At 46.8% G+C, this 26,817-nt stretch overlaps 1 protein-coding gene and 1 long non-coding RNA gene across 18 annotated transcripts in view; one reads left to right on the top strand and one right to left on the bottom strand.

The window, feature by feature from the left end:
* DLGAP1 (DLG associated protein 1) overlaps nt 1–26,817 on the bottom strand; it is a gene marked incomplete at both ends in the record, with an annotated part of 320,454 nt that overhangs the window by 56,284 nt on the left and 237,353 nt on the right. For 13 of the 16 annotated variants that reach the window (XM_082668376.1, XM_082668377.1, XM_082668378.1 and 10 more), the window contains one exon: nt 2,742–3,118. In XM_082668376.1, coding sequence (XP_082524502.1) covers nt 2,742–3,118 — 377 coding nt within the window. The remainder of the gene's footprint in view (nt 1–2,741; nt 3,119–26,817) is intronic. The other 3 variants (XM_082668368.1, XM_082668374.1, XM_082668375.1) reach the window with 1 other exon arrangement.
* Nucleotides 19,557–25,014, top strand: LOC309831291. 2 transcript variants are annotated; one of them, XR_014297571.1, is made up of 4 exons: nt 19,557–21,657; nt 23,379–23,473; nt 24,119–24,375; nt 24,580–25,014. It is a non-coding gene; the product is annotated as an uncharacterized lncRNA (long non-coding RNA). The 2 variants fall into 2 exon arrangements; XR_014297572.1 differs by having other exon boundaries at nt 24,119–25,014.

The raw sequence follows: 26,817 nt of genomic DNA, 5'->3' as shown, positions 1-26,817 counted from the left end.
TGAAACAAAGACTTTCTCCCCAGCATTATTCGTGAATTTCAGAGTAGTTCCGTCTTACTGGGTAAAAATAATAATAAGTTGGATGTCATATAGTATATGAATGCTTTATTCTAAGAATTACTTAGAGAGTAACCTAACCAACCAGCAGAACTGGGAGGTGATTAAGATAGAAGCTTTTAAATAAAATGAACAGTAAGACAGATAATTACCTTTAAAATACATTGTTAAGTGAAAAAAGGCAAGATATAGACTAGTGTGAGGTATATGCTGCTACTATCTGGGTAAAAAGGGGAATAAATATATATTTGCTTGAATATGTGCAAAACATCCCTGCAGGGAGATGCAAATATTGGTTCTATTGATTTTCTCCAGAAAGGAGAACTGACTGGCTATTTTTTTTTTTAATTTCATTTATTTATTTATTTATTTATTTATGGTTGCTGGGTCTTCTTTTCTGTGCGTGGGCTTTCTCTAGTTGCGGCGAGCGGGGGCCACTCTTCATCGCGGTGCGCGGGCCTCTCACTGTCGCGGCCTCTCTTGTTGCGGAGCACAGGCTCCGGACGCACAGGCTCAGCGGCCATGGCTCACGGGCCCCGCTGCTCCGCGGCATGTGGGATCTTCCCGGACCGGGGCACGAACCCGTGTCCCCTGCATCGGCAGGCGGACTCTCAACCACTGCGCCACCAGGGAAGCCCCTGACTGGCTATTGAATAGCAAGGGGAGAGAGGCTGGTCACTGTTCGTCTTTTTATAACTTTTGAATTTTGAGCCATAGGAATATATTATCTATTGAAAAACTAATGTAAAATAAAGAAAAAAATTTAAACATTAAGGAAGTAGAAGAAAACTAACATTACTGGGTGCCAATTATGTGCCAGATAAGAAAGGTGGAATTTTTTAAAAATTACGGTAAAACAGACATAAAATTCTCCATTTAACTTTTTTTTTTTTTTTGCGGTACGCGGCCCTCTCACTGCTGTGGCCTCTCCCGTTGCGGAGCACAGGCTCCGCACGCGCAGGCTCAGCGGCCATGGCTCACGGGCCCAGCCGCTCCGCGGCATGTGGGATCTTCCCGGACCGGGGCACGAACCCGCATCCCGTGCATCGGCAGGCGGACTCTCAACCACTGCGCCACCAGGGAAGCCCCCATTCAACCCTTTTTAAGTGTACAGTTCCTGTGGCATTAAGTACGTTCCCATTACTGTGCTACCATCAACACTACCCAGCCCCAGAATTTTTTCATCCTCCCAAACTGAAAGCCTTACAGGAAGCTGGATTTTGTAAACTCCCTCCTTCAAATAATCCTACGTGGGCTCGATGAGAAGACAGTCTCAGGAAGATGAAATAATTTGCCTGGGACGACACAGAAGACCGGCCTCTGCTCTTCCCTACCCCTTGAAATCCTCTGGGCGGTGGGAGGGAATTAACTCCTGGGATTGGGGTTGGGGTGAGGGTGGGTGGAGGCTGACTTCAGGCCTGGGGCCTCCTGCTGGGTCATCTGGTCCCAAGCACCCGTGCTACAAGTTCTTTTAGGAAACTTGACAAGTTGTGCCATGGTAACCCGTTGGTTATAAAAAAGCATTTGACTCATTGCTACCAGAGAAAGTTGAATTGTCCTTTCAAAGTGGACTCTGCAGAATGGATGGTGAACATCCATCATCGTTGTGAAAACGTCCCCCACGCCCGGTGCCTAGACGTGCCTTAGAGTTGGTTCAGTGTGGATAGATTTATGGGCCACCACGTCAGGAAGTTATTATTCAAAGGGCACCTGCGGAACGGTACAGCACAACAAAAATGGGGGGAAAGAATGACTCTTCTCCACGGATGGGAGGAAATTTCTAGCAGGGTAAGCCAAGCTGAACCCATCTAACAACCAAGAATCAGTTTGATCTTATCGTTGGGCAATAGAAAACAGAGAACTGAACTGAGAAGCCTGCCGGAGTATCTACCTTTTTAATGAAATGCATGATTAAATGGCCCACAGTTACGCTGACCCTGGTGCACATTCTTTCCTCAAGAGGCTGTGATGGGAGTTATTGCTTTCCACACTCTCCTTCCCTTTGGTCTCACTGGCCATCACTCCCATGTCTGTGAGAAGTGGTTCGCATTTTTATTCTCGTGTGGTTACTCAATAGCGTTGAACACACTGTAACACCATCCCGTCATCCACGTTGTTCTTGGATGCCCACTCCTTTCTTGAGAATCAAAATGTGCATTAGGAATTGAGGACACTTTATGTTTGATTGTGTTCATGTTTGTTTAATTCTCCTCCCCTTGTCTCACCACATTCAATTTCGAGAACAAAAATAAAAGCTGCTCATCAACTATACTTCAATTTTAAAAGATTGGAATTTTGGGGGGAGAAAAAAGATGCTGATAATGTCTATAGACAAAACACCTTCGTAATTTTTTAAAATCACATTTCACAACGTACAGGAGTCCAGAGCCAGTAATTTGAAAGTCTGGTCCTACATCATCCAAAATGGCAAGATAGTGAATCTTCTGGAAAAAAAAAAAAAAGGAGGGGTACATTTCGTCATTTGGGGTTCCTATTTCCTTTTTTTTTTTTTTTTTAACAAATTTATTTATTTTTTTGGCTGAGACACTCAGCTTTTGGGACCTCAGTTCCCCAAACAGGGATTGAACCCAGGCCGTGACAGTGAAAGCGCCGAGTCCTAACCCCTAGACGAACAGGGAACTCCCTGGGCTCCTATTTCAAAGGACAGAAAGGGAGGCTGTTACCTGTATCCCAATGGACAGGCATCGATTCTTCTTGAAGTGGTCCTTCTTCCTGTCCTCTGCAGTGATGGTGGCCATGGCGGTGGTGGTGGTGGTGATGGTGGCAGCATTGTTGCCCATGTGTTGACTTGCTGGGCCGTGGATCTGGGCATTGGCGGCTTCGATGGCGGCTGTCAGAGCCTTCATACTGTCCAGGCTCTCCGTGGAGTTGCTCAGTCCAGACTGGCTGATAATATCCCCTCGCTGGCCCTGTCCATCCATGTAGGCGTCCTGGGCCGACTCTGTGCTACTCTGGGCTGTGATAGAAATGAAAGGTTTCGTGGTAGTTCTGGGTGGGACTGGAGGTGGTGTCTTCTTATATGTTGTAATGCAAGATGACACTGGAAGACAGCGAAAACAAAGACACTGATTTCTGCATGGGTTTTAATTGTCAATATTGTAACTGACATCCATTGGAAATTAGGGCCCACGAAACACACCAAGACACTGAACGTGAAGACAGGTCTGTTGATAGACTAAGTGAGATCCCTGCTTAGGGGGCATATTTGGGCCTCCTCTAAGGCGACACCCCCATACGACTGAGGGGGAAAGAGACTGAAAAACACTGATCTCTGAGATGGAAGTTTCTGAAATGGAGATTAATATGAACTGACATAAAACAGACAGGACTAGCCATCTGTAGAAATCTTCCCGGGCAACAGGGCACCCTGAGAGATAATGTATAACACAGAAAAGACCTGGGAAATCTTTGCCTTCTCAGGGAAATATTAACCACAGCTAATGCTGAACAAAGTAACTCATTGGAGAAGATTCTGGGGGTCAATAAAGAACATTGAAAAAAAGAAGAAAGCAAAGAGGTTGTGAGCCTGTGTGTTCTAATCCTAAGAACAGGGCAAAGTGCCTGTGGGGGAGGGGGAGGGGAGGGGGAGGGGAGGGGGAGGGAGGAGGCGCCGGTGGGGGGGCTGAGCTCAACCCACTGTCTTAACTTCTTACACCTTGCTTTTATCTTCATTCCGTTTCTCCTCCCTCCTTTTCTTTTTCTTTCTTTCTCTTCCTTCCTCCCTCCCTCCCTCCCTCTTTCCTTCCTTCCTTCCTTTTTCTGGGTATGTGCTCACTCTATAAACTTTAGTTCTGAATTGTGTTGCTGTTACCGAGCAGATCCGTCCTCTGAGAGGGAGGAAACCACACACACGTCTCCTACTGTAAAATAAATGTACCTGCTAGTTGGGAGATCAGCCTGCGTGTGGCCTGTAGGAACCCACTCCCCAAAGTGCTGTCCTTCAGGGCGACGTGATCAGCCCAAGGTTCTGCACAGTGAGGCGCCCCTTTTGGAGGTTCCCACTGGAGCAGCCTGCAGCCCCTGTCTGCAAACATCTGAGGGTAAACCCTGGGTCTTGAAGAAGCTGTACACACTGCTTCTCAGCATTCCACATTTGTGGAGCACGATGCAGTAAAACACAGATTGAAGAGAATGAAATTTCCACGTGGGAACCGCCCCCGGTAAAGAATGATTCCTTAACCAGCTTTCTAAAGACTTTTGTTGAGTCCCCTTAAAAAATGGTTCAAACTATTGTGTTTCCATCACTTTCTCCCCCACCTCATTCCCAGCCCCAGCCTCAGCCTTTCCTTTTGGGACTGTTGTTAACACCAGATCGAATAGTCCTGACCACACAATGCTAGCTAGTTACCCATGGTTCTAGTTGTCACTCGCTGAATGAAATACTCACTTCGATATTCAGGGTGTTTCCTGAGGTCACTCAAAAAAATCATCCTATAATGAACAATGAACAGAAGGATCGCATTTCTCTGCCCTGCTGTTCCACTGCCCTGTGATTTGGTGTAATTTCCTTAACCATAAAAGATGGGGACAGAAATGTTTGGCTACTTCCCAGGGCTTGCCCAAGAGTTGAAGGAAAAGAAACGCACAGATGTCACATTACAGTATCACATGTGCTCTGGAGGTGAGGGTAGCCTGAATAATAGAAATGTAGCCTCCTCTCGGTTACCTGGGACTGGCAGAGTCTCCCCCAGGAAAACCTTCCATCTCAGCTGTGCGTGAATCACACATCTTTAAATAGGAACAGAGCTCAGCGGTACACACTCCAAACTCCGCAGCTTTTAGCTAACGAGCCTGGGACCAGCAGAGGGAAGCTCACCGCGCTGGCGGAGGCAGAGCTGGAGCAGGACCAGCCCGGGCTCAGGTTATCCCACCAGCCACAGGGAAGCCAAGGGATGCAGACGCATGCACCGTTGATGTTTCCCCTCGCTTGATTGAGTTTCATGCACTGGAACCACTGCGGAGCTACTTTCCGCTTCCCAGGAAATTTGAAGGGGGTAATGCCCAGTGTCAGTTACTCAGCTGCACACCAGAGTGAGTGGGCCGGGGAGGGACCATCATTAGGATAGAATCAATCTATCTATTCGAATCTAAGAAACTAGATCATTTTATGACTTCTCCTACAATGTGAACTCATTACAGTAAGTCCCCTACGTTGCGAACTTTCAAAGATGTGACCGTGCAGCTGTTGTGCTGTACTACTGTACTTTTCAAGGTACTGTACTGTAAGAATAAAAATGTTTTCTTTATTTTTTGTGCTTGTTTTTTTTAGTGTATTATTTGTGTGAAAAGTATTATAACCCTATTACAGTACAGTACGACATAGCCGATTGTGTTAACTGGATACCTAGGCTAACTTTGTTGGACTTATGAACAACTGGACTTATGAATGCACTCTCGGAACAGAACTCGTTCCTGTGTAGGGGACTCGAAATGGGTTCTCAGGACATTCAGCCCACCTATATTCCACAGAAATTAAGTGCCACTTTCCAACATCAAATGTCTGATTCTTTGGATTGTTCACTGCTCCTTGTGAGCTATCCCCAGTTTCCTTCTTGTGTGTGGATAATCAAAACCGGACAACGCGGCCAAATACGGTATCGTATCATTTGCTGTGATTTACAGCACGATGTGGTACCTATGATTGGGGGGTGGGGGTGTCACCTTATTTCCAGTGTGATGTCGGGGTTGGCTACGCACCCCCTGGGGCCAAATGCAATTTGGCGCCATCTGGTGGCTGTTATCATTTCCTCTTCGATATCAATAGGGATAATTCTGGGGACTTGGATCGCCGGGGACTTTCAGGACAGCAGCAGCAATGCTAGGCATCCACTAGGGTTAGACTGGACAGGGAGGACCCTGGGGACATGGCTTCCTCAACAGGCTGGCCCAGCCCCAATGCCCAAAGGAGGTAAGAATTTGAGATTGGCTCACCCTGAATTAGGGGACCATCCGCCATGGGGTTACATCCCAGGGGCTTTACTATGAGATTTTACTGGTGTTTAGAGCTTGGCACAATTCTGCCAGGGCCATCGGAGTCAAAGAAGCACCACCTGTCAGTCATCAAATAGGAATTTTAAAGGAATTCAAATCTTTAAGATTACACTTTGAGGGCGAAGAAAGGAGACCCAACACACAACTCACACTTCTCGCAATTCCCTTCCCCCTCATGCCCCAGTTCTTGTGCATTTGAGGCTGCTCCAAACACTCAGACAACTAAATCCCCCAATTTTTCCCAGCATCACGCTTTCTTAGTTTCGCAGGCTAAGCCCTAAACACTTCTCTTCTCTCTTTGTTGTTGTTGTTTTGTTTTTAAAATTCTACTCTCGTGATTCAGCACCACGAATGATTTAGAATGCACTGAGATCTGCGCTTCCCTGGTGGCGCAGTGGTTGAGAGTCCGCCTGCCGATGCAGGGGACGCGAGTTCGTGTCCCGGTCCAGGAGGATCCCACATGCCGCGGAGCGGCTGGGCCCGTGAGCCATGGCCGCTGAGCCTGCGCATCCGGAGCCTGTGCTCCGCAACGGGAGAGGCCACAACGGTGAGTGGCCCGCGTACCGCAAAAAAAAAAAAAAAAAAAAAAAAAAAGAATGCACTGAGGTCTGAGCACCAGGAAGCATGTGGTAGAGTGGGGCCCAAGGACGGTGAAACACAAGTTAATAAATCTTGTCTGGTCAAGACAGAAACAAAAATGAGGGGCTTACATGCAGTAAGGGAAACACTTCGCTTGTTTAAGAGGAACATTCTCAAAAACACTGATTAAAAAATGCAAGTGCTCCTTTTACTCCAGTGGAACTTGAAAAAGAAATGATGCTGTTGGTTTAATCATTATTACCGCTTTCCTTTGTCGGATAGGTTTATTTGTTCATATCAGATACACTGATTTTTTTCTCCTTTGGGTTCTGGTGATGTGCTATCCCAGCGCAATGTTGGCTGAAAAGTCTCCTATCCATTTACGAGAAGAGTCAGCAGGAGCAGGTTTCCAGATCTCACTGTCATTACTTTCATTCACATAATAGTGCAATGCAGCAAGAGACCAGAGATCAGTTTTTACATTTGAATTAAGAAAAAAAAATTTTTTCAAAGAAGAACTTACGAAGAAAAACAAATGAGAACAAATCCCTACCCTAGTTCAGTTTGTAGCTGATTCTTCAATATTTTCTCCATTTGCATAGAAAGATAATGCTGTTGTACGTCTCAGAAAGACCAGAGCCAGGGATTATTTTTGTCTGGAGTGGTGAAGGATTTCTGGAAAACTACCTGGACTCTCTTTTCATTCCGGTTATCCTATGTATGTCAGCTGGACACAAAACAGATGTAGGAGCAAACCTACTTTTTATTTCTTCTTATTAATATGGACTTACTGGTTGAGCGAATGGGTCACACACTCTAAAGCTATGTTGAGGAATTATTTAGCAGTTCCTGGTTGCCGAATGTTAGAAACGCTTTCAGATACGAGAACAAGCCCGTAAGGAACTACAAATAAAAACACAAAAGATCAACAGAAGAATTCCAAAATATACAAGTACAGGGCTGACTCTGTAGGTGTAAACAAGCTGTCCTACGTTGTTCTTAACCACAAAGCAGGCTGTGACTTGATCTGCTTTTACTAGTAAGAGCAACTTTGGATTTGCAGTGAGTCGTATCAGATGGTCTGCTCTTGCTGAGTCCAGACCACCAGAGAGAGAAGGGCTGCCTGGAACGGTCTAGTTTCGGTCTAGTTTCTATCGAGGACAAAGGTCTCCCGATTTGTGTGATTTGGTCCAGCTGAACAGGAGGTTAACAAGCCCTCAAAAGGAAGTGCTTTATTGGAAAAGAGATTTAAAAAGTGGAATGGGGCTAACAGTGGGGTGCTGGAACTGGCTCTTATCAGCTGGCTAGATTCAACTGTGCAAATCCCTCCCCAAGTCTGTGTTCAGTGACATTTCCTTGCTAGCTTGAAACTGACCTTGGTTTGAGTGTTTACACCACAGGAATTGGCAGGTGCTGTGACTCAGTAGGTATACCCCCAGAGAGCTGGTTGTTAAGCATTTCCAGCACACCTACCACACAGACCCGGTGCTATACAAAGTGTAACCCACAGACAGGTTTGGATTCACAAAGTATCTGTTGAGTGCACCGTGAGATAGGTCATGAAAACACCCAGAGGGAGCGTTTAGAAACTTTATAGCAATTCTACAGAGATTCTGTCGTTGAATCCATTAGAAAGATGATGGCTTGTCTTTTGCATGTTTTTGTTTTTTTAATTTCTTTCTTCTAGTAATTCATTTTTATGGCATTTTACCAAAATGTTGACCTGCAACAGATTTGACATCCAATAAGAAAACAAACTGTCCATCACCAGAGATAGTTTGAGAAGCACTGATTTTGGAACGTTCGCAAATCCAGGGGACAGGGCAGTGGTATCGCACGTGAGATTGAGAGACTAGAGAGGTAACTTGAAACTACAGCCTACTTTAGAAAGCAAAATGATATGGAGAGGCCAAAGGAAAGAAATGTGGGAGGACCTAAACTTGGGACATAAAGGGAGGACTGCACAAATCCAGGACGGGAAGAGTAGACTTGTGGTTTTAACGTCAGGTAAGTTGTCTATTTCTATGAAGGTGTGTCTGCATAGATGTGTGATATCTAGAATGAGGGAAGGATTGCCTTGCCGCCTTCCTGCCCTCCCTTTAAGGGGAAATCACAGGGTTCTCTGAGGACCATGTCTTATAAGGAATGGTTTAAGAAGAGAGGGTGTTTCGTTTGCAAGAGAAGGTAGTCGGAGGGGTTTCCCATTATTTCGAAGGCTATTGTGTAAAGGATGGCATGGACTCAGGCCGTATGAGGCCCGCAGGGAAACCACAAAAGGAAAAGCTCAGAGAGGCATAAAGAATACTTTTCTAGGAGTCGGTCGTCCAAGGATGGAATATGGGGCCCTCGCTGGGGAGTGAGCTCTCTGTCTGACGAGGATGCTAAGAGAGGAGGCCAGGGAGAGTTACCAGCAGGCTGTTGGTAGCAGTGAGGGATGTTCTGGCATCCTGGGAGCACATATTGGCACCGACGAAGACAAAACTCTTAATCGAGAAGTTTGCTGCTGCCACTTCCGGGCAAGCAGGTCCAGAAGTGCTGAATTTACAATGAACGGTGGAGATCATCCTTCCCGGGGTGACATGCTCCCCAGTCTGGACTGCCCCGTCAAACGCCAGACAAATCTGTGATCTAGCTGGAGTCCTTCACATGATAAAAGCACAAACCCAGGTGAAAACAAAGCTGATGAGATGGAGAATGAGTCCAGACGCTTCACCTGCCCTTAGATCAACTCAATCACCGGAGAGTCCATCTTTCCTCCGTAACACACGCTGTGCTAAGAATTTAATAGACAGGACTTCCCTGGTGCCCCAGTGGTTAAGAATCCGCCTGCAAAATCAGGGGACACGGGTTCAATCCCTGGTCCGGGAAGACCCCACATGCCGCGGAGCAACTAAGCCTGTGTGCCACAACTACTGAGCCTGTGCTCTAGAGCCCGCGAACCACAACTACTAAGCCCGCTGCGACAACTACTGAAGCCCTCGCACCTACAGCCCATGCTCTGCAACAAGAGAAGCCACCGCAACGAGAAGCCCATGCACCGCAACGAAGAGTGGCCCCTGCTGGCCGCAACTAGAGAAAGCCCGAGAGCAGCAGAGAAGACCCAACGCAGCCAAAAATAAATTAATTTAAAAAATAATTTAATAGACATGGTCTCACGACCCAGATAGATCTCACTAAACCCATTTGTTTGATGGTAAGACTGAGGCTCAGGGTAGGTAACTGACTTCTCTAAGTCACGCTGCTCCTAGATGTTCACACGGCTTCCAATCCCACCTCTTCTGTTCAGTCAAAACGCCTGTATTCATCCGCATAGTAAGCCTTCCCTGAAACACCGCGTCCAGTAGAAGATAATGCTCTCCACGAGGAATTCCAGGAAACTGCTCCTAGCTCAGTCCTCTGGGAGTCCTTTGACCCAGAGGACTGAGCTAGGAGCGCAAAGGTCTGGAGGATGAATGCATTTGGAGTGGTCAGCAAGGGGTGCCCAGCTGCAACTTGAAAAATTTTGCAAAAGGAGAGAAACTCCACGAAACAAAATACACACGGAAAAATCGCTCCCTTTTTTCAAAATATTTACAGCTTAACATTTACAGGCCACCCAAAGTGTGGTGGTCAGCGGTCCGCAGCCTGCTGGCCCCATGGTGAGGCGTCGGTGATCAGAGCGCTGCGGGGACTGGGCGCAGGGCTCCTGGGGAGGGGGCGGGGCAGGGCTTCTGCTGGCCTCTGTCCTGGTTAGTTTTGGCTCCAGGTACGTGGCTATGGGACTGATTACCACCAGAGCCATCCGCCACGGAAACCACAGAAACGAGCTAACCTTTCCTCCCTCGAAGTAGAGAAAAGCAGGCTTGTGTACGGGTAGAGGGGGGCGGAGAGGGATGTGGACAGAGAGGGAGGGGTGGTGTAAGAACTCTTGTAGTCATAAGGCTCGCCAGTTGGTAGTTACTAGTATTCCAGACGCTTCCTAATGCCAGACAAATGCCCGGAGCCCAGGCTTGTCTGGCTCAGAGATCTATTCAGCCGATAGCAGCCCGGCCCTGGTGGGGAGAGCAGATCTTTCAGGGAGCAGCCTCCATGGCTAATCAAACACAACATTGTTCTCAGAAGGAAGAATGGAAAGGTTTGTTTCAGGAGCATAGCTTTTTTTTTTTTTTTTTTTCCTTTTGAGGCACCCGAGTTATTTTAACAAGTTGCTACAAAACTTGGGCTTCCTGAGGCGAGGCTGTCCTGCACAGTGCATGTTCTGTCCCAAACTCCAGGGAGGGAGGGACCCGAAAATTAGTCATTAAAAAAAAAAAAAAAGCCCCAGGCACTTCATGCCTGGAAATGATGTAAGACGCAGCCACTCCTCTGTTAGAACTACAACCAAACAATGCTCGGCGATCGCGGCAGCTGCTCTCCAAATGTCAGCGCCAAGCCCGGCCAAAGGGCTGGAAGGCCACCGAGCCCAGGACTTTGTGCGCTACCTTTGTCGCCCACATTTTCCCCAAGCACTCTCAGGACCCTGGCAACAGGTAACGTGGCAACCTTTGCCTTCTAAAACGGCAAGCGGCAGGATTTCAGAGAACAAAAGGATTTTTTGAAAGCCAGCTGCATCTCCCTCGCCACCCCCTCCCCCGCCCTCTCCCCCCGCCCTCCCCCTTCGCCACTCCAAGTCTGAGAAAACAAAGTATTGCTGCGGCAGCCCGGCTCTCGAGCGTCCCCTGGTGACCAAGCTCGGAACATCACCGAGGTACCTTTCAAGGTACAACTTCAGTCCGAGGCTCCCAGGTAAGTCACGCTGGGACGCGGGACGTCTGGGCTGCGTTTGCCCAAAAAACGCAGAGTGGAAGTCAAGAGTCAGAAGTCTTGCTTTTTAATTTATCACCTCAACAAAAATTTTACCCGTGCTGCAGGGTAAGATCTCTGGGTTGAGGTTGCTGACCTTTTTTTTTTCCCAAAGCATCCGCTAGGGCAACAGTTTTTGTTTCCTTGGCAAGCTGAAAAGCAAAAACTGCTGTGGCCATTTGGTTAGGTGGATGGCAGTGAGGATGAATAGGCAGGAAACTGAGGATTCCTGGTGGGTGGGACTTGCATTTTCCGTTTTTATCTGAATTTGTCGGTTGTTTGCAGGAAGCTTGCAGGTAGAAGCATTTCTAATTCCCATCGCTTGTTTCCAGTTAGTTGATTTTCAAGGATGACTGAGGATTTCCAAACTGCAGGCCCAGCTTCCCAGAGAGCATGCTTTGCAGCCCCACCCTAGCTCTTTTATCTCTGTCTGGGGCAAACACCCACGAAAATGCCAAGGGCAGTAGTTTTAACCAGTCTTCTTCCTCTCAGGGCTTCTCCCGCCCTCCGTGGTCTCTGATTTGGAGGAAGGACTGCAGTTGTGAGCTGCTGGTAGCTTCTGCCAGGCGTGAGGGCATCCCTCTTTGTTCCTCTCTGGAAACGTTAACCAGAAACTAAGAAAAGGGTTTAGATCAAAGTAACCGTTCTCTTCAAAAAGTTACATTAATTAACTAAATTAAAGGAAGTTAAGTGCTGTTTGGAGGAAAGTCATTTTAGAAGGCCCAGGTCCAGGGACGGAGGTCTAAAGCCTCTATGAGACCCTTTAATGAAGCTTGGCAACCAGTTAATATGAGAATTTGAGGGTTACCCTGTGTAAAACCAGTTGTTGCCTAAAATCAGTCATTTCAAAGGAACATCTTGAAAGTAGACAGACGTGCGGCTGGTTGTTGCCTTGATCATTTCATAGTAAAGATTAAAAACTGAGGACTCTGAGTAAGAATCATTTGACCGGTAGCTCAGGTGAGTCATAACCTTCATAGAACTAGGCACAAAGGTTCACAGCAGGATGTTGAGAACGCCTGGCTTACTAATTTGCGAGGCGGGGCCGTTGCTTCCAGCAGGGAATGATTTCATGGCTCATTTTCCCAGCCTCTCCAACAGATGCTACTGAGTCATCCAAGCACACAAGTGACTGCCCTGGCAGTGTCATCTGTTAGGATTAAATTTCCATTTGTTCCATGACTTTATGAAGCAATTTCTAACGATTGAATCAGATATACCACTTCCTCTAGGATCTAGGGATTTTTTTTTCTTTTTTAATGTTTGTAACATTATGTGAATTTTTCAGAATTTGTCCCAGCCAAGTCAGCAGGTCTTCCTGGGTTGAATGGACTGTTTACAGGAGGGGAAGATTCAGGACCCAAGGTCAGGGTTACAGAATGAAATAAGGTTTCCTGTTTGGGCAGCTGGTCCCACCTCCTCAGGTTCGGGCAGACTGGGTCTTGTTGGAAGATAACAGGCCTGGGATACCTGGGGTAGGGATGGTGCCAGGAGTGGGGAAGGACATTTTGCTTTTAAGCTTCTCATCAGCTAGCTTTCATTTCTTGTTAGATGTCATTTCTTAGCAATACTTGCCTCTATTCCCTGTTAGGTGAAATTTTTTATTTTTTCCGGACCAAACTGAGAGAAAGGAATTAGTTAAGGATGTAAGAATCACAAGGTCATGCATTGTTGTCCGTTGTATTCATGACAACCACAGTACTTAGACCGTGCGTGGCACGTAGTCGTATGGTGGTAAATGCTTGTTACGTGAAGGAAGGAACAGGGACGAGAAGGGATTTCCTGGAGAAGCAGAAAAAGGGACTAATAATTAGGAAAGCAAAGTCACCAGGGTAGAAGGAAAATGAATACTCAGCAAAGCCGGTCTCTGTGACCTTGGATGTTGCAACATAATCTCCCATCACTGATGCCCACCTCTGTTTGGCCTTGGTCAGTTGCTGGCCGAATGCAGCAGTGATTGGCCAGCTTTTGACGTGGAGCTAGAATGTGAAAGGCCCACCTCGTATTAGCTGGAAGCAGTTAGTCCTTTGGATTATCCACCTAGCTTCCTCCACCCTCTCTGCTGGGCTTTATCCATGTGGGGCTGTGATGCTCACTGCCCTTTCCCCAGAGCAGCTGCCTTTCCTCCTCCGTTCCTTCCGCTCCTTATTATTCTTTGACTTCTTATTCCTGGTCTCATTTCATGACACCTGTACCATGGACCTGGAAAGCAAGGGAAACCTGGAATGCAGTCACACAGCCCAGCAGGACTCTCGCCGTGGGGCCGTGTCTGGGACACACAGCGGACCTCAGGGGGTACAGAGCTCTGAGGCCAGGTGTAGTGGCTGACTGGCTCCAGGTGGGAGCAGGGTCTCGGGCACACACTGCCCACTGGGCTCCCTTGAAACGGTGAGCTGGCCATGCAGAGCGAGGGTGCTGTGTCCAAACCCAGTGAGGTCATGTCTCATGGTGGTCCGTCGGGCTGAGTCCTCACTGAAACCTCTGGCCGGATCGATCAGGAGCCTCTGCTCTCTGGCCAACACCCTGGGCTTCGGAGAGAAGGCAGACCTTGTGTCAGAGCAGCTGACGCTGCTGCCCTGTGGACAGAGGGCTTGGCGGGCTGGCTCCACCTGGAGCAGAAGCTTTTGCATCAGACAAACTGGGGGAAACAGGATATATGAGGAAGCAAAGAAGAAAGAAAATGTATCCAGCATGCCTTGCTGTCAGTTGGAGGGTGATGAGAAATAATTACCTGTATCTGGAGAGCAAGGCATGTAGGGGGGCCTGATCTGTGCAGTGAGACAGTTAATTATTCGTCCGACTCCTTTCCGCTTTCCTCCCTGAAACCCCCCTCCTCAAAGGAAAAACAGGACAGACTTTTTGAGTTAAGCTGTGGAATACCGTCTACCAGCCCGCTGGGCCCAGAAAGTTCACCAGCCCCTTACTGACTCTCAGATGACAGGATCAGTGCTTCAAAACGACACCTCATTATCCAACTGTGTCACTGACAGATGAGGACACAGGTCCAGAGAAGAACTTGGCCGGGGCCCCCCAGTCTTCTTCAGTCTGCACCACACAGCAAACACCAGCAGCCTTTAAAGTGGGTTCATAAAGGCCACTTCAGACTGCATTCACAATTCCACTGTACAGTTGGGTTTTGGTTATTTGCCAGAATTAAATAAAAATATCAAGGAACCCTCCTACACTGTTGGTGGGAATGTAAATTAGTACAACCGCTATGGAGAACAGTATGGAGTTCCCTGAAGAAACTAAAAATAGAACTACCGTATCACCCAGCAATCCCACTCCTGGGCATATATCCAGAGAAAACCATAAAAAAATCAAAAAGACACATGCACCCCAATGTTCATTGCAACACTATTTACAATAGCCAAGATATGAGGCAACCTAAATGTCCATCAACAGAGGAATGGATAAAGAAGATGTGGTATGTATATGCTATGGAATACTACTCAGCCATTAAAAAGAACGAAATAATGCCATTTGCAGCAACATGGATGGACCTAGAGATTGTCATACTGAGTGGAGTAAGCCAGAGAAAGACAAATGCCATGTGATATCACTTATATGTGGAATCTTTTTTTTTTTTTTTGGCCATGCCACATGGCTGGTGAGATCTTAGTTCCCTGACCAGGGATTGAACCCCGGGCCCACAGCAGTGAAAGCACAGAGTCTTAACCTCTGGACCACCAGGGAATTCCCTGTGGAATCTAATTTTTCAAAAGTGACACAAATGAACTTATTTACAAAACAGAAACAGACTTACGGTTATCGAAAACAAACTTAAAGTTACCAAAGAGGAAACGTGGTGGGGAGGGATGAATCAGGAGTTTGAGATGAACGTACCCACGCTACTATATATGTAAGATAGATAACCAACAAGGGCCTACTGTATAGCACAGGGAACTCTACTCAATATTCTGTGATAACCTATAGGGAAAAGAATCTGAAAAGAATGAACATATGTATATGTATAACTAATTCACTTTGCCATACACCTGAAACTAACACAACATTGTAAATCAACTCTACTCCAATAAAATGTTTTTAAAAATCCCAGCAAACTGGTGAGGCCAGCACTAAAATCTACCAGTTTACTCTAGCTACTGCCCACAGCATCCTCATTCACTGTGTTTCCTGGAGCCAGGTGCCTGGACCTATTATCCCAGCTCCACAAGTGACTGGAGGCAAGAGAGTTTGGGTTGCCCACCTTCTGCAGAGTGGGGTCCGACTGGAACCTGGGTTCTTCTCATCTAAGCCTCCGTTCTCTTCTTTTAAAGAGCTGCCTTATATTTTCTGTCATTAAGGTTCTCCTTTGAACCCTCATGAGAGCAATGTCCAGAAGCCTTTTTCTGAATCTCTTGGTCAAACGTGCTTGGAATTCAGAACTTTTTGGATTGTAGAAAGCTGATTTGCATGACACACCCTGGGGGGCCTGGGTACTCTAACCTGTCTGTCTGCAGGAAAAGGTGAAGCAGTCACACTGCAAGTAGCTGCAAGGTCAGGTTTTGGCCTATGGCTTTCAGAGCGCTGAAGGATGGTGGCCACCCACTCCTTCAGGTGCCTCGGTACATCAGAGCCCCCCCCCACCCCCCGCCAGGGACCTCCTCCTCCAGGGCATCTCTGGTCCTGGATGGAGCTCTGGCCCAGCCTGGCCCAGGAGGAGAATGGGGGATGGGTAGTGACTGGGTGGTGGTGGGCTTGGCCTGGTGGGTGGGCAAGGTTTCTACATCTTTAAGGAAAAGAGGAATCCGATTTCAAATTTGATAATACTTCTGACATTGTCTCTCTTTCCTCGACCGTGTGAGTTCTGGGTGTTCATTGGTTTGTCACTGTGTTTCACACACCATTGGCAGAAACACCTTTGTTGGTTTTTGTTATAATGGTAACAGGGGTACTTGTAGGGGCTTTTAACTGGCCTCTTCCCACAGTGTGGAATGCTGTCTATAAAAATTACAGAATTAGTAGTCTGAAGATAAACGCTTGGAGGTAAACACTTCGTATCTGCCAGGTTGTGTGCTTGTGTGTGTGTGTGTGTGTGTGTGTTTTGAGCCATCCCTTCCATCATTCTCTCCCCCATTCTCATCCTGTACCCTAAAGCTATGATCTGACTTCACAGCCAAAGAGATAAAAGTAACATTCTTCTCCTTGGCCCACCGTACTTTGGACTGACAGGAGGGTGATTCCACGCTAGGTCCAGGCTGGCTGCAGCCCAGGACACGCACCTAAAAGTTGATCCCTAAGGGCATTCCTCATTCATTAAAGCTCTACCCAGGGCACAGCTGGAAAATCATTTTCAGATCACAAGTTTTTATCCCACATTTCCAATCCAAGAGATAACAGACAGACTCCATGTAAAATAGCTTGAATTAAAGAATAAACCGTTGTGTGGCTGGACATGTCCATGAACTGCAGGCAGAAATAGATCACGCACTAGAAATTTTTTTTTTCTTTTAATCTAGAACAAGCCCCGCACTGCCTCCTGGTGTGGATTACACTTTACTTTTCGAAAGGAACCATGGATAGTAAAGCGAAATCGTTTTGATTCTTTTGGATTTCTACTGTCGTAGGTGAAAGGTTTTATTCATCAATTCTTTGAAAAACCAGCTATACCCACTGCAAACCTACCAAATGAGAGGATGTTAAGCTGTTCAGTGGGTTGTACGTTTGGGGCCTTGTTTGGAATTTCAAGCTCATGTTACGGGACTGGCCCGTGGTTGCAATTTACACCGTTTATCAGTAGGATTGCTGAAGTGCTGAGGTGCCGGAATGCGGAAACACTGGAGGAGACCCGCGCTGGTCTTTGGATCAACATTAATTACCAATAAAGAGTTAGGAAATTGATCACAGGGAAGGGAAGCATGTTAATGGCCACCGCTCAAAGGTTCAGCCCCGTTCAGTTACTGATAACCTTGCCACGTCTCCAGATAAAAGCCAGCCTTGTCACCCCCAGGCACCTGGCTGAGAGGTAATAAAACTGTTGCCTTATCTTCTAAGAGTGGAGTTGGTCCAACCTCAGTCCGAGGTAATTACAGTAAACTGAAATTGCCTGTCATTTACAAAAAAGGGAAGGCGTAAGGCGGGAGATGGTGTTTGTCTCTCTCCTTGGATTTTAAAAAGAAAGCAAGCAAAACAGCCAGAAGTTTTCCAGGGAGTGAGAAAAACAGCCCGGCTTGGCCACCCTCTCCTGGGGGTAATGGATTGCAGGCGGCTCAGGTCCCCGTGACGATCTGAAAGAGAGGCTCACGCTGATGAAAATCCAAGCAATCTTCTTAGTCTGTCCTTTCTAAATGTAAATGACAGAGTCGGAGCCCTGCTAGGGAGGGCAGGAAGTCTCAGTCTTACCCAGTGACTCATTCAGTGCTGTTAGCTCCAGAAGCTGGATAAAAAGTTTTAGCAAAAGCAGCAACAAATCTACTTTAAATACTAGCACAGTAAGGAAATTCCTCTCTTTCAGGCCGAATGCCATCCACACAATAGAGCTCCTGTCGACATCTCATTTACAATCTACCCCCAGGACACAGACAGGACCATTTCCATAAACCCGGCTCAGAAACACCTATTGTTCAAAATCTTCAACTAGCCACAGGCTACCACCACTCCCTATTGTTTTGTAAAATAAAAGATTTAGAAGGAGCCAGATTGGGACCTGGAAGCTCTGAAAAGAGGAAGGAAAAAAGTCCCTTTGACCCGATGCTGTTGGAGAACGTGCGTGAAGAATAAAGTTAATGGATTTTCATTTTTACAAGAAGTGCATAAGCAACGCCCGCTCCCTTCCTGAACTCGTGATCGGGGATTCTAAAAGCAGTGCCAACGGGTTTGGTACCTGAAAAGTCAAAGGCTCTACTTACCCTATTCTCTGTCTTACAAAAGCCCTGATGGCAGCCACAGCAAAGCACCAGGTGAGTATTCGATCTGGGTTGTTTCCTTGGGATTTATAGCTTGACTCTCCTTTCTAAGTAGGATTTTGAGGCTTGCTGCAGAACCTACCCCCTGCCCGAGGACGAATGGTTTCCTCCTTTTCAACACCACCATTTTGCTCCCTCTTTTAGTAAAACCTGACCACTTTCTGGAATTACATCATGTAGCCTTTAGACGCTTTTTCTTCAGATAATCCTCAAATGAGGAGGTACATTTGTGTTGACCAAACAAAATGGGCATTTCTCAAAGACTCAGTGTCTACCCTCCGAGTAGATCTTCAAGTTCACTTTCCCTATCTTAGCGAGTAACTCCTTTTTCTACCCAGAGTTCAAGCCACAACTCTGGGCATCACCTCTAATTCCTTTGGGTCCTTCCCTCCTATCTCTTAGATCCTTCTGGAATCCTTCCACATCCTACAATCCACCTTTCTGCTTCCCTAGATCCTATTATTTCCCCTCTGGAAGATGACAGCAACTTCCTACCTCAGCGTTCCTCAAGCTACCCGTTGTGACTTCTTAACGGGTCATGAAATCAGTTGAGGTGGGTCATACAGTTTTACCATTAAAAAAAAAACAACGGAATAGATTAGAAAACGTCAGAGTGCATCAAACAAAGGAAGAGTAAATTTGGTTTCCGGACGCTTGTGTCAGTGTGTGTCCCGAGATCTGTGTACATTCTGGGTTAACAGGTAGAATGTATCTTGTCCATCAGGAGTTTGAGAAATACTTTTCTAATTGGTCTCACGGGCTCTGTCTTGTCCCTGGCTCCAAACTGTTATACACGCTCAGAGCAGGAGGGGGAGATTATGAAGGGATCCGGCTGACAGCTCTGCCCTCGGGATAAAGACGTGGGTCTGGGGCTTTGGAGATTCTAATTACTTAGTTCCTCCTCATCCTTTCAGGTTTCAGAACTCCACGTCCTCCCGACCACTTTTCCTTTTAGCTGTTCAAGCCACCAAGTTCCCTGGCCTTTGCAGAGGGAATTTCCCTATAGGAACGTTCTGTCCTCTTTCTCCTTCAGGTATCAGCTGAGGTGTCGCCTTTTCCAGGAAGGCTTCCGGAAGTCCCTCTAAATGCCTCCTCTTAGTTCTCATGAAAACCCCTGACTTTTTTTTTTTTTTTTTTTTGCGGTACGCAGGCCTCTCACTGTTGTGGCCTCTCCCGTTGCGGAGCACAGGCTCCGGACGCGCAGGCTCAGCGGCCATGGCTCACGGGCCCAGCCGCTCCGCGGCATGTGGGATCTTCCCGGACTGGGGCACGAACCCGTGTCCCCTGCATCGGCAGGCAGATTCTTAACCACTGCGCCACCAGGGAAGTGCACTCTAATTTTATTTTTAAAAATTTGACTTATTGATTTGCGTATTGATCTGTTTGGCCTGGCACTTATGCAATGACTTTACAGATGCTAAGCGTCCTTCCTGGCTTGGAAAACTCCTGTTCATGCGTCAAGATTCACTTCATCTGTGTTCTGTGAGCCCCTCCTACATGTCTCCTATAGAATTCATCACACTTTGCTTGTTCCTCTTACACTGATGCTCTGGTATGAAAGCACAGGGAAATTAGTGATCAGGTAGATCTTTGTTTCCTGTTATACTTATTTGTTGGATTAAATGATTCTGTATGGCAAATGCTATCATACAAGGTCTCACCAAACCAGACTGTCTGTATTTCAAACAGGTGCTCAGCCGTGGTGGCCCGGTGGTGTCTGGAAAAGGCAGTGCCTTGAAGGCAACCAGACCTGGTCAAATCCTGACCTGCCACTTACTGGCTGCAGGACCTCAGATGACTCAGCTCTCATCCCTTTTCCTCATCTGTTGAGTTTGGGTAACAGCCTCGGTGACCTCATAGTGTCATGAGACGGATGATGTAGTTAATATGATGTAAGGGGACGTGGTGTGGCACTTAATATCTCAAACACAGGAAGGAGGCTCTCTTCCTTCCTTCCTGCATTATTTGTTACAACAAAATGCCAATAATACAAAAACCATCTTGAAAACTCCCGAGGAGATTTCACTGGAGGTGGGGAGACCCTATCCTTTCCCCATGTTGGGGTTTCTACAGCACGAAGAGCCCTACGCAGAAGTTGCCTGTTGAGAGCACATTTTAAGATGCCTGTCCCTAGTGCTGAATGTTAAAATTTCATCTCATCTCTCTGGCCTCAGCTCATAAATCCTCTCCTTAGAGAGGCCTTCCTTCACCACCCAGCTTCGAGCAGCCCCACATTCTGCCCTCCCAGCCGTGGAGCCACCTACTGAGAGGAGGAGATGCGGGGAGAAAAGAAAAGGGCCTAAAAGGGCTTGCATCTTTCCTAAGTGCAAGCCCTCCCCTCGGGTTGGGAGTTGTGGCTTGCTTGGTCCGTCTTTATCAGCTTTGTGCCATTGTACCCCATCCCACCCTCTGCAGCCCCCATCTCCTTAAATCACACAGATGACAGGCCCCAGCCTCTGCTGTCTTGTATCTTGGAAAATGCAGAAATTGCCATGAACTTCTGCGGTCTTGGGGGGTGGTTCCCTGTCAGTGGTTTAAAACTTGTCTTCCTGCTTTCTGTATTACCACTCAGTTCAGAAGAGACAAAAACAAACCCAAAACATTTTCAAGTATGTTCTGCTTTGCCCTCATGGTCAACGCTAATAACTTCCAGCTAGAGGGGGCTGGAGGGCAGGATGTGAATGGGACCAGCTCACTCTGTTTCAGTTCAAGTACTTGAGAATTTAAAAGCACAGACCCTCTCCAAGCACTGCTTAAGGCCTGTCAACTAAATCTTCCTAGTTTGCCAAAGTGACTAGGTAGGATACTAGCCCTAAAATGATGCACTTAAATTACTAAAAACCTATCAAGCAAACAGCAATAAGTTTGCTTTCCATGCCTGAGAGGCAGTAATGCATGATGTTTCAGAATATACGTTTTGGAGGCAGACCTAGGGAGGTCTGTTTAATCTGTTTAAACATCAGTTTTTTACTATGTGAAATGGGAATAGTAACCCTTGCTGGGTTGGTGGGAGGATGAAACGAAGTAATATCTGAGAAATGCTCAGACTATTACCTGACACATCGTAAGTGCTCAATAAATAGTACATGGTAACAACATCAACCATTTCATAAGGGAAATCCCTTTGTTTTGTCTTAGCAGCCAGTAAGCCGGGTGTACCCCTGCTCCTGTGCAAAAGGCCTGTGAAACTCTGAAGCTATACTTGTACACAGATGTGATCCGATGATGCCATCTCATCTCCATGGCAACCAGGTGTCTCAGTTATCTAGTCTGGTGCCAGGTAAGCGGTAGGTGATGAAGCAAACTGAATCTCAGGCTAAAACTCTATTGTTCAGTACATCCACCAGCAGTGCTCCTGTTACAGACACACTCAAAATTCTGATTTCATGTGACCTTACATTCACGGTTTTAGTCATAAAAGTACTTCAGAAACACTGACCATCTCAGACCATACTTTTGTTTTTAGTTACTTCCCAGATGTTTACCTGAGATAAAAATAAGCAAAACAACCAAAGCTTTTCTACTAAACATATCTCAATGTCTGTCATTTTACTCCATTTTTCTATCGCTAACCTAAGGATAGATTAGAAAGTATGTTGTCAAAAAAACTTTTTTGAGCTTAAGAGAATGGTTGGCAGCACGTTATTTTATAAGTGATATTGGATATAAAATAAACAAAAGCACTCTGGAGAACGGAGTAAAGGAAGCAATATCGGTTGAAAGGGCCCAGTGCCTGGTACCCTGAGGGAGTATGAATTTAGGAATGAACGGAACACTTGGAAGAGCCAAAAGTCTTTGGAATTCCAGGTCCATAAATGAGTAGGTCTGTGACCTAGGGCAATGCGCTTAACTACTTTCTGTTCATTTTACAGCAATCTGTAGGATCGGCATCAGCTGTAGTGGTAACAATTTTTACTTTTTCGCAGCCAGCTGAGTGATTTTTCCAAACCACAATGCTTCCTGGAGCAACGTAAATTGAGCTGGCCTTTGGCCGAGCTGGGGCTCTGGGGATACCACAAAATGTTTCATAAAATTTGCATAAAGTTGCAAATTTAAGCAAAATAGGAGGGGAAAATGCTGTAAAAATTAATAGGGCCAGAGGGAGTGTTCTCTAATCATCTAGTTACACACTTCCCCTCCCAGCTGCCCCCCCAAACACTCATAATATTTGATATAAAACTAACATGGCGACATACAGCTGCAATAAAAAGGAACTATTCTTCCAACACAGCTCAGGGTGAAGCTAGGTAGATTTTAAAAGGGATTGGAGGGGCTTCCCTGGTGGCGCAGTGGTTGAGAGTCCGCCTGCCGATGCAGGGCACACGGGTTCGTGCCCCGGTCCGGGAAGATCCCACATGCCGCGGAGCGGCTGGGCCCGTGAGCCATGGCCGCTGAGCCTGCGCGTCCGGAGCCTGTGCTCCGCAACGGAAGAGGCCACAACAGTGAGAGGCCCGCGTACCGCAAAAAAAAAAAAAAAAAAAAAAAAAAGTGATTGGAGTCGAGCGTAATTTGGAGAGGAGACAGAATATAGTTTGTTTGCACAAATTAACAGTTGTTAATTTTGGTGGTTTTTGAGTAAATGAGTAGGAGAATTGGGACTGGCAGGTCTAATGTTACCCCAGTGCCTGTTAGGGGTCTCTATTTTCTTGGATAGAAGCTTGCTTCTAGAGAGAACAAGTTCAGAAGCACTGAATAACTAGGCTTCAGAAGGAGCCTGCTTGAATTTGGAGCAGGGAGGACAGCAGGTCACAAGCAGATAATCTCCGAGAGCTGCTGGAGGATTGGCCTTGGAAACATCCAGGGTAGGAGAGGAAAAAATCCAAGGGCAGTCTTGGCGGGTGGAGGAGGTCGGGGCGGAGATAACAAGTCTGGGCAATAGGAGAGGGAGGCGATGGGTAAGGGGAGGCCAAGAAAACATTTTTCATTGCTTTGTCTGAGGCTGAGGCAGCCCTGAGCAAAACTGTGAAGTAGGTCAAATTTCTTGTGTCTTTCTCTCCCTAGGGCATCGGAGACCTGCCACCACCATGCTGTTCCCCGTCACTCAGTTCCAAATTTATGAGATTGCCTCAGTCCCTTAGGTATTTGTTCTCTGAAAGGTAAAAATGTAGCTAGTCTGATAAAATAATGCATTGGAGGATGGCTGGGGGGCGGGGGAGGGGGGATTGCATTTTTAAAAGAATTCTTGCAAACATTTCCTTCGTCCAGAGTAATAAATATGTGTTTAAAAAGAGGGTCTCTGACGAACTTATGGTTACCAGGGGGGGAAGGGTTGGGGGAAGGGATAGTTAGGGAGTTTGGGATTGACATGTACACGCAGCTGGATTTAAAATGGATAACCAACAAGGACCTACTGTATAGCACAGGGAACCCTGCTCAATATTATGTAACAATCTAGATGGGAAAAGAATTTGAAAAAAGAAGAGATACATGTAATATATGTATAACTGAATCACTTTGCTGTACACCCGAAACTATCACAACATTGTTAATCAACTATACTCCAATATAAAATAAAGAGTTTCTTAAAAAAAGAAAAAAGAGGGTCTCTGTAAAGTCTGCCTTAATTCCAAGGAGGGTCTAAAATTGGGAATTTCCGGATGCTAATAGACCTAGAGTGGCAGTAAACAACTTTCCTCATAATTAAGCCCAGAAGGGGAAGAACTAAATTGTGTACTTTATGTGTTACAGGTGTGGAATTGTGCTGAGTACTTTTTACATATGATCATCATTCCTTTTTACAGAGTTGGAGACCCAGGTAAAGTTCAGAGCGGCTCGTAACCTGCCTGCAGCCAACGGCATATTCCAAAGGTGGCTAAAACTATATTGTCCATCCAACATGGTCTTCTAGAACAGGGGTCAGGAAAATCTATAAAGAGCTGTACAGTAAATATTTTTGGTTTTGCAGACCATGCAGTCTCTGTCCCAAACAACTCAACTTTGACATTGTGGCAAAGCCAGAGACGATATGTAAAGGCACGGACATGGCTGCCTTGGGGAGGTGAGCCTGATTTGTTCCAAGGGTCGTAATTTGCCAAACCTGCTCTAGAACTTTGCCACTTCCCATGGTGAGGTGGAGTCCGCTACCCCTCCCCTTGAACTTGGGGAAGTGTGTGATTTGCTTGTGACCGAGAGAGTACGCAGGAACTGACAGTGCGTGACCTCCAGGGCTAAATCAGAAAAGGTGATGCTGTTTCTCCCTTAGTCCCTGGGACATTTGCCTGCTTGGAGCCCTGAGCCACCACAGAAGCGTCCGATTTCCCTGAGGCCACCATGCTGTAAGGAAGCCCAAGTCAGCCTCGTGGAAAGACCCCATGAAGAAGCCTGGAGACTCTTAGGAAGAGGGAGAGGTGTTCAGCAGCCCCCAGTGATCCAACCCTCCACCCACCCAACTGCAAGCTCAGAAGAGACCCTGAGCCAGAACTACCCAGCCAAAGCTCTTCCCAAATTCCTGCCCCACAGGAACAGAAATAGTAACACGATTGCTGTCGTTTTAAGGCACTAAACAAAAAACTTAGAACCCTGTCCCAAAACTAGTGAGTGGCAGATATGGGATTCAAACCTAGGTTGGCTTGACATTCTATTACATGATCATTAATCATTCTATTAAATGATTGCTTACAGCAGCCTTTTTAAAAAACGGTGCTAAAATATATGTAACATAAAACTTACCATGTTAACCATCTTTAAGTGTACAGTTCAATAAGTACATTCACACGGTTGTGCAAAAGATCTCCAGACCCTTTTCATCTTGCAAAACTGAAACTCTACCCATTAAACAAGAGCTTCCCCTCCCTCACCCCCAGCCCCTGCAAACCACCCTTCTACTTTCTGTCTCTATGAATTTGACAACTCTGGGTCCCTCTTATACTGTAAGTGGAATCATACAGTGTTTGTGGTTTTTGTGACTGGCTGATTTCACTTACTATATACATGTGTGTATTTCATATATGTATATTTTAAGCCCTTGTTGGGTAGTGAGTCTGACCAGCGAGCAGCAAAGGTTTGTCAAGGAAAAATGTCAGAGACCCCAGGTCTTATAAGTCACAGATGCGAGGTCCCAGGAGGGACTTGGCAACAGCAGTTACTCTGACAATGACAATTCAGTGTCCTGCCTCTAAAGGGCTTTGAAGAAAGCGGAACCCATGAATCAAGAACAAGATAAGGCTGTTTGCTTTGTTTCAACTTGCTGGCTGACTTCCTTCTCAGAGCCATGCCTTGAGGATGAAATCATTTTCTACCACACAGCCCCTGCAAAGACCATCAAACACAAGCCCTCACTGTCGGCTCCTTTATTTCCTCTGGGTCCAGGGTGTGTATTGACTTGGTGGAATGTCTGTGACTTGCTGTAAATAGTGTATCAAGCAAAAAACTTTCTGCAGGGAGTTGGCTTTCGGGAGGGTGAGCCTCAAATGCGGCTTCTTGCTTAGAGAGACTAAAACTCAGCCTGCGGGGGCTTCTTTGACCTCCTCCACCTTCCTCCCATCCCTGACCTAAGACCGAAAGGCAGACCTGGGCCGAGGTGCACACTGTGACGGTCCCAGCTTGGCCTACCCCTCCCCACCTGCCCTGATTGTGCCTAGCCCACCTGTTGCACAGAGAGGATGGAAGGGAGTTTTGAGTCTCCCAGGATCCTAGCCAACTGTTATGAGCTGAGTGTGTCCTCCCTCCGATTCAAACGTTGAAGCCCTCACTCTCAGGACCTCGGGATGCAAGCCTATTTGGAGATAAGGGCTTTAAAGAGGTGATTAAGTTAAAATGAGGTAAAATAAAGAGAGAGACACCAGGGGCATCTCACAGAGGAAGGGTCACGTGAGGATGCAGAGAGGACACAGCCGTCTGCAAGCCAACAAGAGAGGCTTCAGGAGAAACAGCCTGCCCACACCTTGACCTCAGACTTCCAGGCCCCAGAACTGTGAGAAAGTACGTTTCTTTATTTCTGTTGTTTACGCCGCCCGGTCTGTCATAGTTTGTTACAGCAGCCCGAGCAAATTAACACGCCAATAGAAAGTCCACAGCCTGGAGGCTGGGACTTCAGCCCAGAAAAGTTCTGAGGGTAATCATCGGAAACTCAAAAGGCAAGAAGGCTTTGAGTAGAGTTCCTCCTTCTGCATCTTTCACAAGCGCCTGCTGGCAGGTTTGGGAGGCAGTGCTGGTGGCTGAGCCTGGGGTGAGCGCTGACCTGGGGGAGGCCCAGGGGGGAGCCTGGAGGCTCCAGGCTCGGAGGGAGGGGCACCAAGGCGCTAGATTCTGGAAAGTCTGGCAAGCGTGGGGAGGTTTAGTGGGTGTTCGGGGCCTGGTCTAAGAGGCACTTGGCTCACTCCCTCCCTCAGGGCTCCTACCTTCCTCCCCCCACTACCCGTCCTCCGTGCAAGATGCTTCATTACCAGGCGAGTCCGAAGGAGGGATGGCATCGTGCAAATCCTGATAAGGTTTCGGTTTT

The sequence above is a fragment of the Grampus griseus genome (assembly GCF_964374135.1).
Source record: "Grampus griseus genome assembly, chromosome: 12".
In the NCBI taxonomy this organism is placed as follows: domain Eukaryota; kingdom Metazoa; phylum Chordata; class Mammalia; order Artiodactyla; family Delphinidae; genus Grampus; species Grampus griseus.
The sequence above is the reverse complement of the archived record's forward strand: the minus strand, read 5'-3'. Positions and strand labels throughout refer to the sequence as shown.